This window comes from Camellia sinensis, chromosome 11 (assembly GCF_055761805.1).
Source record: "Camellia sinensis isolate YWXY chromosome 11, ASM5576180v1, whole genome shotgun sequence".
Taxonomy (NCBI): domain Eukaryota; kingdom Viridiplantae; phylum Streptophyta; class Magnoliopsida; order Ericales; family Theaceae; genus Camellia; species Camellia sinensis.
This window is the reverse complement of record NC_138971.1, coordinates 165,026,932-165,041,965: the sequence shown is the minus strand read 5'-3', so window position 1 is coordinate 165,041,965 and position 15,034 is coordinate 165,026,932. Positions and strand designations below refer to the sequence as shown.

Here is a 15,034-nt window from a genome sequence, read left to right as displayed (position 1 = left end):
ATACTAATATCACGACGTTTTTAAAACGTCATAAAGCTAAAGCGACGGCCGCGTCCTCGGCGTTTGGTGCTAAGCATCACAAAAAGAATTGGCGGTGTTTTGACACTTTTAGCGGCGTTTTTTAAACGCCACTAAAAGTTGAATTTCCTGCAGTGTTTACTAGACCACTGGTAACGACTCTCACAATTTTTCGTAACATTTTTATTAATGTGTGATTATAGCTTATTAAATCAAGTTTGGCATTGAGTTACAATATGAATTCAATTGTATTGGTTAGCAAGGGATCCTCTGATCTCCCCTCTTCTTTGTACTAACGCACTTTTCTATTATACGATTATATAATCGAGTCAAAGACATTCTCCGTGTGGTAAAAAATAAAAATAAAAAGATCACACAAACAAAGGTATGAGGTTATTAGGTTATCTTCAGATGAAGTGCTATTTATTTAAAAATAAAAAGATTCTAAGATCCCATAAATCAATCATAAAACTATAATTTTTTCACATATTTTGTGGATCTCACACCTAGGTACAATAGGTTGTATTTAATTCTGTAATTAATTTATGTACAAATAGAAAAACTATTTATGAGTAAGGCTAGAGACACTAAGAGATTTATCAGTATTTCTATTAAATGTGTTATATGTATGTGGGTCCCACATAGGTGTGAACCCTCCACCATTATAAGACAAAGAAATGTTAGTAATAAATTTTTTGAGATCCTTAACAATTTTCATCTTATTATTACGGTGTAGGTGTTGTGGCCGATTAAATTAAATCACCAAAGAATGAATTCTGATATCTTGTAAAAAAATTTAAAAACATAAAATTCAAAACCAAATGATAATGAGTGAACAAAATAAATGGAACAGACCATGCGAAAGGTATGTTCAGGTATGATTTATTTCCCTCCTTGGCTTACCAGTTCCAAATTGTTCAACATATGATAATACTCACTAACATTACATCTTGGCCCTATAATTGGTTCCATGTTTTAAAATGGATAATAACAGGCCATGTTGATTAAGAACATTAATGTGTCCAAAAAGATAATAACCCATGATGTATATGCCAAGCACATATGACACAAAAAAAAATAAATAAAATAAAATACCTGTGTTGATTGCGATCATCTACTAGCGTAGTTTGCATTTGAGCTAGTAATGTATTTGTCAACATCAAAATCATCATAAATTGCATTGGCATTCCGTAATAATTTTCTAGATGGAATCTTTATAATGAATCAATTGCTTCTCATTTTTTCCTTTTGTAATTTTTAAAACTTCCCATGTCAAGACAAGTTTGAATACATATTCTATCAAAAAAATATATTATATGAGATGAGAAAAATAGACTCAAATTGAGAATTATCTTAAGAGCACCCTAGATCTAATTTTGATACAAAATATTTGGAGATGTTCAATCCCAAAACCAATCGGTAATAATAGATGGAAAGACCTCTGAACCAAGTTTAGATGGTTTCAAGAAAACAATGTGCAACAAGCTTGTCCTGAAACTGATTAGATTGACTTTACACAAATTTCAAGTTTTATTATTATTTTTTGAACAAACTAATGTGACATGGTCTAACAAAATAACAACACTTTTGTATTTGAAATGCACATTAATTTGAAAGAAAAGTCTGTTTACATTACATAGGCATTGGACAATCAGCAATTCATTTAGAAAAATGAAAATTCAAGTGTAAAAATGAACATGAAGTTCTCAACTTTTGGGTAATTAGCACAACATGCAATTGCATCGTCCTGGGACCTTCATTCCAAACATGGAACCTACATCAAGCACCAGAACCCTTCGCTCTTATTTTCTTTCATTTTTCTTATTTTTAGTAACAATCTTCTCTGGATTTCACTCATATAGCGCTGGGTCAGATAACCTCGGCGTTGGGATTGCAACAAGAGGTACCTTCTTCTTCAGCACAATACCAAACTTCTCTTCCAAATCCAATTTCTCTCCTTCAGGCAATTTCCAATCAAAAGAGTGCACAAGCGAAGCAAGCGAAAACATGAACATCCTCTCTGCCATTGCAGTCCCTGCACAAATTCTTCTACCGGACCCAAATGGGAAATAATTGAAGTCATTCCCACTATAATCCCACTTAGAATCCCCCAAAAACCGCTCTGGATCAAACTCCAATGGGTTTGTCCAAACCGAAGGGTCTCTATGCACAGCCCACACATTAACAAAAACACGAGCACCTTTGGGAACAGTGTAGCCTCCGACAATGCAGGACTCAGTGGGGCAGTGAGGCACCAAGAGCGGCAGGGCGGGGTGGAGGCGCAGAGTCTCTTTCATCACCGCGTATAAGTAGGGTAATTTATGAATGTGCGATTCTTCCACTATGTTGTCTTTGCCAACTACTGTCTCAACTTCTTGTTGGGCTTTTCTCAGAACTTGTGACTTGTTCATCATCTCGGCCAAGGCAAACTCAACTGTGTTTGAGGTTGTGTCTGTTCCTCCGACAACCATGTCCTGTCCAAAAAAAACATACCACATTTCAAAAATATACTAAATTTAGAACAATTGTGACAATCATGTCGTTCATGTCTGAACTGAATTGATGATTACTTTCAATATAATAACAATACAATTTTTTTTTTTTTTTAAAAAAATGAAAAAGAAAAAAAGACGCACATAATGTGCATTCATTTTGGATGGGGTTCATAGTCTGCCAAGATGAATACAATGCTAACAACACTTTATTATATTGTTTTAAAAGATTTTGCATTTGTGTTTCAATGATAAACATGTGAACTTAGGCAGAAACATTTACAACTACTTTTCTGCTCACAATTAATTTAAAATTTCAACAACATACCAATAAACTATAGTTTCTCACACTGATGATGGACTCCATTCCATCATCACATGTTATGGGATTGGTGTATCTAAACTAATCTTTGCTTAAAACTTATGTTTGAATTTTTCTATGCCTACACTATTTTCTATTCATTTTCTATCGGCTACCCACAATGACATCGAGACGTATATCATAATTCTGAGTAGATAGTAAAAAAAAATCATAAAAAATAAAGGGTCTAAATTTTAGGAAAATTTATCCATAAGTCCTAGTTTTTGAAACGTTGAACCATTTAGTCCTAAAAGTTTTCTTATGCTCCATTTAGTCCCATTTTTACATCAACATGATGTGAATGATGTAAATGATCTGATGTTTCATTCTATAATTTCAAAATTTATTGAAATCTGATGAACATTAGATGTTTTTCATCCTATATTTTCAAACATTATTGAAATTTGATTAACATTAGATGTTTGAAATCCAATGTTTGTAACATGACTCTGATGTTATTAACATTGTATCTGATGTTATTAACATTGTAATGGGACCTTTCAGTCTATAAGAAAACTTTTAGGACTAAACAGTGCATAAGTTATTAATTTGGGATTTATTGGTGCATCCCCCTAAATTTTATTCTCTATATTTCTTTTGACAATAATAGAATAATGACACGTCATTGTAGTTAAATAAATGAAATTAAACTGAATTGCACATAATCATTCACTATATATATGGGTTAATTACATTTTATCCCTTGTGATTTAACTCAAAAACACATTACCCCCTTCAAGTTTAAAAATATACACAAACTCCTCATGATTTGGAGTAAAATGTAAAACTAACAGAAATTGTTACAAATAACAATGTGTGTAACTCAACATTGGAGGTGTTTGGTGGAGCTTTTTTGAGCCAACTTATGCCTTCTAGCTTTTAAAAAAGTTATTTCGGACTGTTTGCTTAAACTTATTTCAAACAGCTTCTGATTCTAACAACTTATTTTTAGTCAAAAAAGCTGATTCTGAGAAACTGCTCACCCCTTACTTCTGATTATCAGTTTCTGCTGTGAACATGTTAATTTACGGTTATACTCTTAAATTTTTTTATTTTTTATTTTTTATTTTTTTAAAAATAGAAAAAAACCCAAATGGATTATAAAATATTATTATTATTTTTTATGAGAAATGTAGACAAATAGTGAATAATAAAAAATAAAAATTAATTGAAAAAGTTACTTCACAGCTTATTTAACAAACATTACTCAGCAACTTAAATCTATAATCCAACAGTTATACCAAACAGATTAACAGCTTCTGATTAAAGTCATAATCTATAATCTGTTAAGCTATAATCTATAATCTGTTTTAACAGCTATACCAAACAGCACCATTGATTAAGATGCGTGGTAACAATGTTTAGGATATAATTTGCAATCAACATTATTGTAATGCCCTCATCTCCTTGTTATCTCACCAACAACTTATTATTTATTACCCATCATCATGAAGAACCCAACCCAGAACCACCATTGCTCTTAACACCACCGCCACACAACCGTTGGCCACATCCCCTCTCATCGAAGCACTACTGTCATCACTTCTCATGATTTCCTTTTGATTTGGTAAAGGTCACTACAATTGCCGAAATTAGGACAATGAGTTTAATGTATTTCAGGCAGATTCTCAAAGTTGAATTGCCGAAATTCGAACAAGTTTGTGTCTGTTCGAACTTCCATCTTGAAGCCTCTAAATACCTCACTCATCCAGGAGTTGAATTGAATTTGAATTATCAAAAAAATTAATTTTGAAATTAGAATCGATTTAGAGTCAAATTCTTCGGAATTTTGCTCTGTTTTCAGGTTCCCACTTCTTCATTGTTCTTAGTATTGCATATATTGTCTGTAAGTTCTTAATTTTTGTTGTGTACAAATTATAATTTGTTAAATTATTTTTGAATCATTCAAATTTTCAGACCAAACAGAATACCTCCGCATCATCATATATTTCTAACAGTATTTTAGTCAAGGCTTCATAATGCAAATAGCAAAATAATTTGACAAAATTAATAGCATCAATAGGTTTACCGGAAGGAAAAAAAATTATATACACACACACAAATTTGTATATAAATATCTATATAATAAAACAAGATGATTTTTGAATTTGTCCTACACACATTTGTCCTACTAGGACATATGGACGGCTTAGATCTATTCAAATCATAAAACAATGGCTAAGATATATTTTTCAAAAAATATCCTACATATACATTTTCTATTTTTCCGCTTCTCTCTCTTACTTTTTCCTTTTCTCACACATCCTTCCATGATCTCATGATCTCTCTCTCTTTTCTTTTTATTTATTTTTTTTATTTTCTCCCATTTTTATTTTTTTCTCTATTCGTTTTTTTTTTCTCTTTTTTGTTCACTTATTTTTATTCGTATTATATGTTAAAGTCTACGATCCCTGAATTAGGAGCCAGATTTTATTGTGTATAGTGGAGATTAAATTAATGAATTTTATAATCCACAAATTTAACGAATTTGAATAATTAATTATTATTTTTAAATATATTGAATACCTGATAAATTTCATAAATTTAGAACTTATATAAATCTTCAATATCTATATAATAAAGCATGATGGTTTTTGAATTTGTCTTACACGCATTTGTCCTACTAGGATATTGAACTGTTCAGATCTATTCAAATTATAAAACAACGGCTGAGATATATTTTTCAAAAAATATCCTACATGTACATTTTCTATTTTCTCGCTTCTCTCTCTTACTTTTTCCTTTTCTCACATATCTTTATATGGAATCAAGATCCCCTCCTTACATTTTCTACTAGCAAGCCTATTGGGCCCACTTTTAGGCTCAATTTTGATAATCCGAACCGGTCATAGTTTAAGACTTGTTCAGTATATCATACCTGTAAAAAATCAAGTTAATCGGATATCAGAAAACATGTGTTCGAAAAATTGTTTATTAAATTCTTTAAAAAAATAGTTTTTAGTTCAAGTTTTCCGAACACATGCTTTCTGATATCCGATCAACTTGATTTTTTACAGGTAAGATATACTGAACAAATCTTAAAATATGTACGGTTCGAATTATCAAAATTGGGCCTAAAAGTGGGCCCAATGGGCTTGCAAGTAGGAAATGCAAGGAGGGGATCCTGATTCCCTTATATAATCCCATGATCCCACCTTCCTTTCTCTTTTCTCTTTATTTTTTTTTTATTTTCTATCATTTTTATTTTTCTCTCTATTTGTTTTTTTCTCCTTTTTGATCACTTATTTTTATTTTTATTATATGAAAAAGTCTGCAATCTCAGAATTAGGATCCAAATTTTGCTGTGTAGTGGAGATTATTTTTAGTGCACAAATTAAATAAATTTGAACAATTAATTATTATTTTTAAATATATTGAATACTTGATATACTTCGTAAATTTAGATCTCATATAAATTTTCAACATGTATATAATAAAGCAAGATAATTTTTGAATTTGTCCTACTAGGACATTTGGACGACTCAGATCTATTCAAATTATAAAACAACGGCTGAGATATATTTTTCAAAAAATATCCTACATGTATATTTTTCTATTTTCGTACTTCTCTCTTACTTTTTCCTTTTCTCATCTATCCTTCTATGATCCCATGATCCTACATTCCTCTCTCTTTTCTTTTTATTTTTTTTTATTTTCTATCATTTTTATTTTTCTCTCTATTTTTTTTTCTCATTTTTGATCACTTATTTTTATTTATATTATATAAAAAAGTCTGCGATCCTAGAATTAGGAGCTAAATTTTACTGTGGGTAGTAGCGATTATATTAATTAATTTTTTAGTGCACAAATTAAATGAATTTGAACAATTAATTATTAATTTTAAATATATTGAATACATGATATACTTCGTAAATTTAGACCTCATATGAATCTTCAACATATTTTAATAAAGCAAGACGGTTTTTGAATCTTCAAAATATTTTTGTCCTATTAAGAAATATGGAAGGCTCAGATCTGTTCAAATTATAAAACGATAGCTGAGATATATTTTCCAAAAAATGTTCTAAATATACATTTTCTACTTTCTTGCTTTTCGCTCTTATTTTTTCCTTTTCTCACACCCCTCCTTCCATAATCTCATGATTCCGCCTTTCTCTCTCTCTTTTTTTATTTTATTTTCTCCCGTTTTTTTTTTTCTCTCTATTTTTTTTTTATTTTCTCCTTTTTGTTCAATATATTTTACACATATTTTTATATAATGTATGTATGCCCGTAATACACTAGGGCATTACGGACATACATACAATTTACATATGATTATATAAGTAAAAGCAGTATTGTATGTATGTTCGTGAAAATTATATATATACTAGGCACATTTATCTATTTAGCTATATATTATATAAGCAAAAACGCGTTTTGTGAGGAGTTTTGTGAGAATTTCAAAATTTTATAATAAATTTGAGATTTTATCAAATTAAAAAATAAATTTAAATAGTATTTGAATTACAATTATATTATAATCTTAATATTATTTATTGTGTTTTCAGACACGAACATACGCTAGTATATATATATATATATATATATATCACAAGTTGGTGGTGATGGCTACTGTTAATATATAATTGTTAATTTATAATTGTTAATTAGCTTTAGCTTTAGTATATAAATTGTATAGCTTTAGCTTTATTCCTTTTGTTGCTTTCGGTGATAGTGGGTCTTGTTGGTATCCAATGTTTCATTCTTCTCTCTATAAAGAGAGAGTTCCTTCTCTTTGTAATTATCACATACAATACAGAAACACAACAATCTTGTAATATATCAATCAATAATATACATCAACTTATCTTACATGGTATCAGAGCTAGGTTAAGAACCTAGTAATTTCGTTCCACCGGCGGGCGGCAATCTCGCCCCTGGCCGCCCGCCGGACAAACCCAAATTTTCCTAATTTCTTCTTCAATGGCAGATTCTTCAACAACACTTCACCACCGCAGCACCAGATCCGATCACATAGTTCATTGCCCTCACTGTCTCTTCGATCGGCGTCGACAAATCAGGACGATGACAATAGATCACATCCACATAGTCCATCTCATCTCAAGCCTCTTGAGCGAGGCTTTGGTGCCTTCGATGATGTGTTCTCTGTACAAGCCTTTGTCGTTGGGTCCAGACCCGCCCCAGCAGATCTTGGTGGACACGACGATGTCGGATCGCTTCCAACCCAGTTCGCGGATCGCCTGACCCATGATCTCCTCGGCTCGGCCGTTGGCGTCGACCTCGGCGTTGTCGAAGAAATTGACGTCGTTGTCTCTGCAGCGTTGGAGGAGGGACTTGGCTTCCTTCATCATCTCTCGGCAACTCTCTCTGCTCAAGGATCTCGGCCGTTGGAGAGATGAGACGAGGCACTGGAAAGCCTCCAAAAACTAAGACAAGATAACATATCCAGATTATGAATCATAATCAGAATCAGAATCAGAATGAGTACATGAGCATGTTATCTGCAGAAGCCATGATGGGTTGATTCACGTAAAGCAAATTCCACGGGTTCAAGAAATCATCACCATCGTTGATCATCCGATCATAAGACCCTTCAAACACTCCATTGTTGTTGTTGGAGCTCAAGCATTCCATGATCTCATTGAGAGAGTCCAACCTGTGAGTCAACTCAGCCACCTGAGCTCTTAGAACCGAGTTCTCAGCTTCAAAATTCATGCACAGCTGAGTCATCCCAGTCACCCTCGTAAAAACACAACTATTCTCTTCCCTGAGTCGACCCAGTTCAGCCATGAGATCGTTCACGTGCTTCTGTTTCCTCATCTGATTGCAGTCCCGCCATACTGAATCTCCTAAATTTTCCGTAAAGCAACAATCACTTGTTTCTTCAAACCCTACAAATTGTTCATCGGGAAGAGAGAGAAAGAGAGCAACTCCTTTCTATATCTCTCTTTATCTCTCTGATTTTGGCCCCTCTCCTCTCTCGGTCTCCGATCACATCCAGCAGCCACACGAGGCCCTCTCCCTCTCTCTGGTTATCTATCTCTAGCACACAGTCACTTCATGCACCTCATATACACACCCAAAAAAAAAAAAAAAAAACAAAAACAAAAAAAAAAAAAAAAAAAAAAACAAAAAAAAAAAAATGTTCAAAGCTGCTACGGTCTCTCTCTTTCTCTGGTAGATGGTAGAGACCTGGGCTCTTCTCTCCTCACCCATGTGACCCACTCCACAAAAGTATCTCTTTTGCAGGGCACTACCCTAACCTGCACTCTTTTTTTTTTTTAACTCTATCATCATTTCCTTTTATTTTATTTTTAATTCCATCATCATCATTATGTTTCCACTTCTCGTATCCTTTTCTCTCCACCACCATTCTTTTCTTTATCACACCTCTCTTTATATCTTTTATATGCAACTCTCACTAGCACATATGGTTTCTACCTTAATATATTATTATTATTATTATTATTATTATTATTATTAAAAAAAAAAAAAAAAAAAAAAAAAAAAAAAACATCTCCAAACACCATTGTTGTTTTTCCCATATCCGTGTGATAACGATTTGCACACCAAACCTTCCCTTATTTTATTCATCTCCGGGATTCACCCCGCTCACCATTCTACACCACAAAAAAAAACAACAACAACAACAACACCAAAAAAAAAAAAAAAAAAAAAAAAAAAAAAAAAAAAAATTTACAACACAACCACACCCACAGCGGGATTTTTTCTTCTCTACTCTGCCGCAGGTCTTTTCTTCTTGCCTCCATCATGGGCGGCCCTTGCCGGTGTTGCCTCCGTGTTTCCCACTCCACTGGGCATGACCACTTTTCCTTGCTCCTCCACTGCAGCATATGGCGGCCCTCCAAATCGGAACATCACGGTGGCCTTCCGCTTCAGCTCCTTGTTTTCTGCCCTTAGCAAGCTCATCTCTGCTCGCGCATCCTTATACATGCGTTGGAGCAGAGCCAGCTGGGAGTTTAACTGCTGCACCTCATTTGTCCTACTCTGTAGCCGGTGCGACAGATTTGTGACCGCCGTCATGGACTCCACACATGCCTTCAACGTATACTGATTGGCTTCCACATCCGACTGCACCGCCATTTTTTGCTCCACAGACCGCATCGGAAAGTTCAGCGGAGCAAACCCAGCAGTGTTTGGTTGAGGTTCACTGGCCACCGCACCAGTTCTCTCTCCTGTGGACTCGTTGAGGTCGGGAAAGAGGGTAAGCAGCCCGCGGGAAGACGAAGCCATTTTTTCTGGGCAACAGAGTGTTATAGAGAGTGTTACAGAGTATCTTCTCAGCAAAACCTTCTCAGCAAAACGAAGAGTTTTTCAGAGGATTTTCGCCAATTGTTTGTCTTCGCCTCTGCCTCAGCTCTGTCTTGGTTAAATAGCCGAGGCAGCCACGCGCATCGCGCGCCTCTTCTCGCCGACAAACTGGCACGCCTTTTCATGGCACGCCTTTTGATGCCTCGGACACGCCTTTTGATGACACGCCTTTTGAGGGTCCGGGCACACCTTTTGAGGGCACGACTTTTGAGGGCTCGATATCTACATCCATGTATATTTTTTTTTGGGCAGCCTATCTACACACTCATACAGTGTCTTCTACACCGGTCAGCTTTATCAATCCCTTTGTTTCAACCTCAAATAGGTTTCTATCTTTACACCTATTTGAGTTTGAGGGGGGGTTATACACAGTATCATGTATAAGTCGCTCATGGCGCACTCCCTAAGTCGCCCCCTTGGTGCACCACCACAACCTCTTCTACAACGGTCCGACATGACCCCGTAAACTGTCTGCTACAACGGTCCGACATGACCCCGTAAACTGTCTTCTACAACGGTCCGACATGACCCCGTAAACTGTCCTGCTACATCGGTCCGACATGACCCCGTAAACTGTCTTCTACAACGGTCCGACATGACCCCGTAAACTGTCCTGCTACATCGGTCCGACATGACCCCGTAAACTGTCTTCTACAACGGTCCGACATGACCCCGTAAACTGTCTGCTACAACGGTCCGACATGACCCCGTAAACTGTCCTGCTACATCGGTCCGACATGACCCCGTAAACTGTCTTCTACAACGGTCCGACATGACCCCGTAAACTGTCCTGCTACATCGGTCCGACATGACCCCGTAAACTGTCTTCTACAACGGTCCGACATGACCCCGTAAACTGTCTTCTACAACGGTCCGACATGACCCCGTAAACTGTCCTGCTACAACGGTCCGACATGACCCCATAAACTGTCTTCTACAACGGTCCGACATGACCCCGTAAACTGTTCTGCTACAACGGTCCGACATGACCCCGTAAAATGTCTGCTACAACGGTCTGACACGACCATACCGTGTCTCCTATCCTGTTTTATTTATCAGTTTACTTTCCTGTTTTGTTACTCTCTTCAAACTCAAGTTGGCTAGTACCTATCCTCCTTGAGTTTGAGGGGGGCTGTTAATATATAATTGTTAATTTATAATTGTTAATTAGCTTTAGCTTTAGTATATAAATTGTATAGCTTTAGCTTTATTCCTTTTGTTGCTTTCGGTGATAGTGGGTCTTGTTGGTATCCAATGTTTCATTCTTCTCTCTATAAAGAGAGAGTTCCTTCTCTTTGTAATTATCACATACAATACAGAAACACAACAATCTTGTAATATATCAATCAATAATATACATCAACTTATCTTACAGCTACTTTGGAGTGAATGTCTTGCGTGAGAAGAGAAACATTGTTAAAGGGAATGGATTGTTGTGAGAAGTAATTGGTGCCTTGTAATGACCGAGAAGATGATGTAGTGTTGTTGGGAGGGGTGGGTAGGTAAGTCCAATTTGAGAGAGAGAAAGTTATGATAGTAGTGGCATGGTAAGAAAATTGAAAATAAAAACGACGGTAATATTGACTTGGTGCAAAAATTATTAACAGAGTTAAATTGTGCACCTTACCTCAAAATACAAGGAGGTTATGTATATATTTTTAAACTTGAAAAGAGTAATGTGTTTTAAAATTAAATTATAAGGGTTAAAATGTAATTAATCCTATATATATTCAATTTATTTTGTAAACATTATATTTTAAATTATTTGTTTTCAAATATGACAATCATAAATATTTACATAGATAGTGATTAAAAAGTAATTTTCAAAAAGATAGTAAGATAACAACAATTTTCTTCGATGAGTTGCCCATATGCAATCAATAATAATGGTGAATAGACATGTCAAAATAATTGAAGCTAGAGTAAAGGAAAAGGTTGGCTTGCGGACTGGAGACTGATCTTGTTGGGGGCTCGCCATCTCACTATAGGTTCTACACTTACTGTATCTCAAGCTTATCCACAAAAAAAATTCAGTAAATTATAATTATATTTTACTACTTGATATTTTAGAAATTATAATTCCATCCTTTGTGTTTAATAATCTCATTTCACAATTCTGTTTATATAAAAGACAATATAACTCTTAATAGAAAAATAGAAAAAATTACATTAAAAAAAAAAATAAAGCAAAGGAAAAGAAAAAAAAAACAAAGATAAAACAAAGTAAGAAAAAAGAGAATAGATGAGTTCAATATTTTCATTCTATCTAAAATATTATAATGACAAGAAATTAATGTAATTTTTCAAATGTCAAGAGATGATATGTATCTAAACCGTCAAAAAATAAAATAAATAAAAATAGATAGTTTTAGTTTTTTTTTTAATTATTAATAAAATTAGCTAATTAAGTGAAGTGATCTAAATACGACAAACTAAAAAATAAATTGATTAAACCATCAAAATAGGGCCATAGTGGACCCACCCACGGGCTTTGAAGAAAGAATCAACGAAATTTGTCCATAGTTCTGTATTTTTTATTATTGTTTCATTTCAGTTTTATAATTTTAATTAAGTTGATTTTGATTTTAGATTTATAATGTGTCTTAATTTTGTTTAATTAATTATAATTGTTATTTTTTTCGTCTTAAAATATTAATTTTTTATTTTATTTTTTATTATTTTAAAATATTAATTTATTTTCAAAAATTAAAGAATAAAATAATATAAATTTATATGTTGTCATTTTTTAAAATTTATTAATAACACAAAAAGTACCATTATGACCATTGATATTCTCAAAAAAAAATACTATCAAAATTTAATTTTGAAAAATTAATATTTTTAAAATGTAATAATTATACTATTAAAAAAATTAAATTCTTCAAAATGAATTATTATTTTGGGATGAAATGAGTAATATTTTTTAATAAAAAATACGTACATAAATTATGTGATCGTTTGGGATGTTCCATTGGGACTAAAATAGTTATATAAGACAAAATAAGTTATTTTAGTCAAATATGACAAAATATCACATTTAATATATAATCATTTTATTTTTTTTCTCATAAAAATTAAAAAAAAAATAAAAAATTTATCCTAAACAAGACTTTTTAACTCTAAATTAAAATAATTAAAAAATCAAAAAATCAACTCCCATTCTAAACGAACACTATATATATTATGATTTTTAGAAATAATATTATAAGTTTATTCAATTCCGTGAGTTTAACATAACTAATTCAGCAAAAAAAAATTATAAAAAAATAAAAATAAACAATAATACATTATCAGATGAATCAAACTAACATAAAATTTAAAATTAATAATTAAAATTGAGTTAATTGAAACCGAAAACTAACATACCATTAGCAAGGCTTTGAGGTGGGTGATGGTGAGAGGCGTTTTGGCGTCTCCGTCGTCTTTCAGCTTCAACAAAAACTGCAAAAAATCGGCACTCTCCTCGGCGGTTCCACTTCCATGACCGTCCATTTTCAGCCTTTGATCAATTATATTCTCGAAAATCCGATCAAACTTCTTCGCCAACCCCTTCATCTGCTTCTGTACCCCCTGCAAATCAAACCGGGCCAAACCCGGAAAAAAGTCTGACAAATTGGGCTTCCCCAACAGCTCCGTCATCTCAGCCACCACCTGCCGGAACTCCGCCCCCATCTTCCCCCTCTCCTCCCCCTTCACCGTCCCTCCCCACAACATATTCGTTATCACATTCATCACCGTCAAAAACATCTGCTCCCCAACGTTGACCCGCGATCCGACCCGACTATAAAAGTACTGGATAGTCCGCCGGAGCTCGCGGCGGCGGAGGCCGTAGACGGAGTCTAAGGTGGCGTTGCTGAGCATTTCGCGGACGCAGACTTTTCTCAGCATCCGCCACTCGGGTCCGTACGGAGTCCAGACGATGTCGGAACCGCCGTACGCCGCCTCACGGCCGGCGACGGGGACGTCACGGTTGGCAAAGGTAACGTCATGGTCTTTGAGGATTTGGCGGGAGATGGAAGGGGAGGAGATTACGATGCCGATTTTGGTGCCGAGGCGGAGAGTGAGGATGGGGCCGTGGGTTTGAGAGAGGGTGGAGAAGTGGGTGTGGAGTTCTGGGTCGAGGAATGGGAGGCTGCCGAGGATTGGGAGGCCGAGAGGGCCTGGTGGGAGTGGGGGGTCAGGGGTTGTGGGTTTGAGGTATAAGAACCAGGAGAGGGAGAGGAGGAGGAGGAAGGTGGTGGTGAGGAGGAGGAAGGGGAGGGAGGAGGTGGTGGTGGTGGTGGTGGTTTGAAACCACCATGAATAGGGTTCAGAGAAGAGGGTGGTTAGCTTTTGAAGCATGGTGTGGGATGATAGGAATGGTTGGTTGTGTTTGTGGTGGCTTGTACTTGAATGAACATCATCAGACTATAATATACTATTGGGAAATTTGATTGATTGGTTACGCTGTAGTCAGTCGAGCGATTTAGATTTCGTTTGAAAATAGTTTACTTTAGTAATTTTTTTTGGTTTTGTTTTTAATAAAATGATAATGAATAAATAGAGAGAGCAATGTGATAGTAAAAAATGTTAAAAATTTTAAAAAATTTATCAAATTTTAAAAAATTTATCAAATTTTTTATTAAATATCTCATATGATGTGGGTCCCACGTGGGTGTCACACCACATGAGACATTTGGTAAAATTTTTGATAAAATTTTTGGTTCTCTAACATTCTAACTTTTTGTATAATTTTTGGTTCTCTAACATTACTCTGTCGTAATTTATAGTGACTTTATGATATTTTAGCTAAAAGTGATGGCCGTCAAATGAGACCTTAAAAAGGAATTTTAAAATGAAAAGGAAAAAAAAGTAGGGATTTGAATTC

The 15,034-nt window shown here is 34.5% G+C and overlaps 1 protein-coding gene across 1 annotated transcript; it reads right to left on the bottom strand.

Moving 5' to 3' along the window:
- Positions 1 to 1,603: 1,603 nt before the first annotated feature.
- Positions 1,604 to 14,656, bottom strand: LOC114324124 (flavonoid 3'-monooxygenase CYP75B137). The gene is made up of 2 exons (XM_028271861.2): positions 13,534 to 14,656; positions 1,604 to 2,492 (listed from the first exon to the last, which is right to left on the bottom strand). Exons 1-2 carry the CDS (start codon positions 14,506 to 14,508, stop codon positions 1,869 to 1,871), a joined length of 1,599 nt encoding a protein of 532 aa, XP_028127662.2. The 5' UTR covers positions 14,509 to 14,656; the 3' UTR covers positions 1,604 to 1,868.
- Positions 14,657 to 15,034: the final 378 nt, after the last annotated feature.

Coding starts and splice junctions, on each gene's coding strand:
- LOC114324124 (XM_028271861.2), bottom strand. CDS start 14,508: ATGCTTCAAAAGCTAACCACCCTCTTCTCTGAACCCTATTCATGGTGG. Junction 2,493..13,533: donor ACCTCAAAGCCTTGCTAATG/GTATGTTAGTTT, acceptor TTTTTTGGACAG/GACATGGTTGTCGGAGGAAC.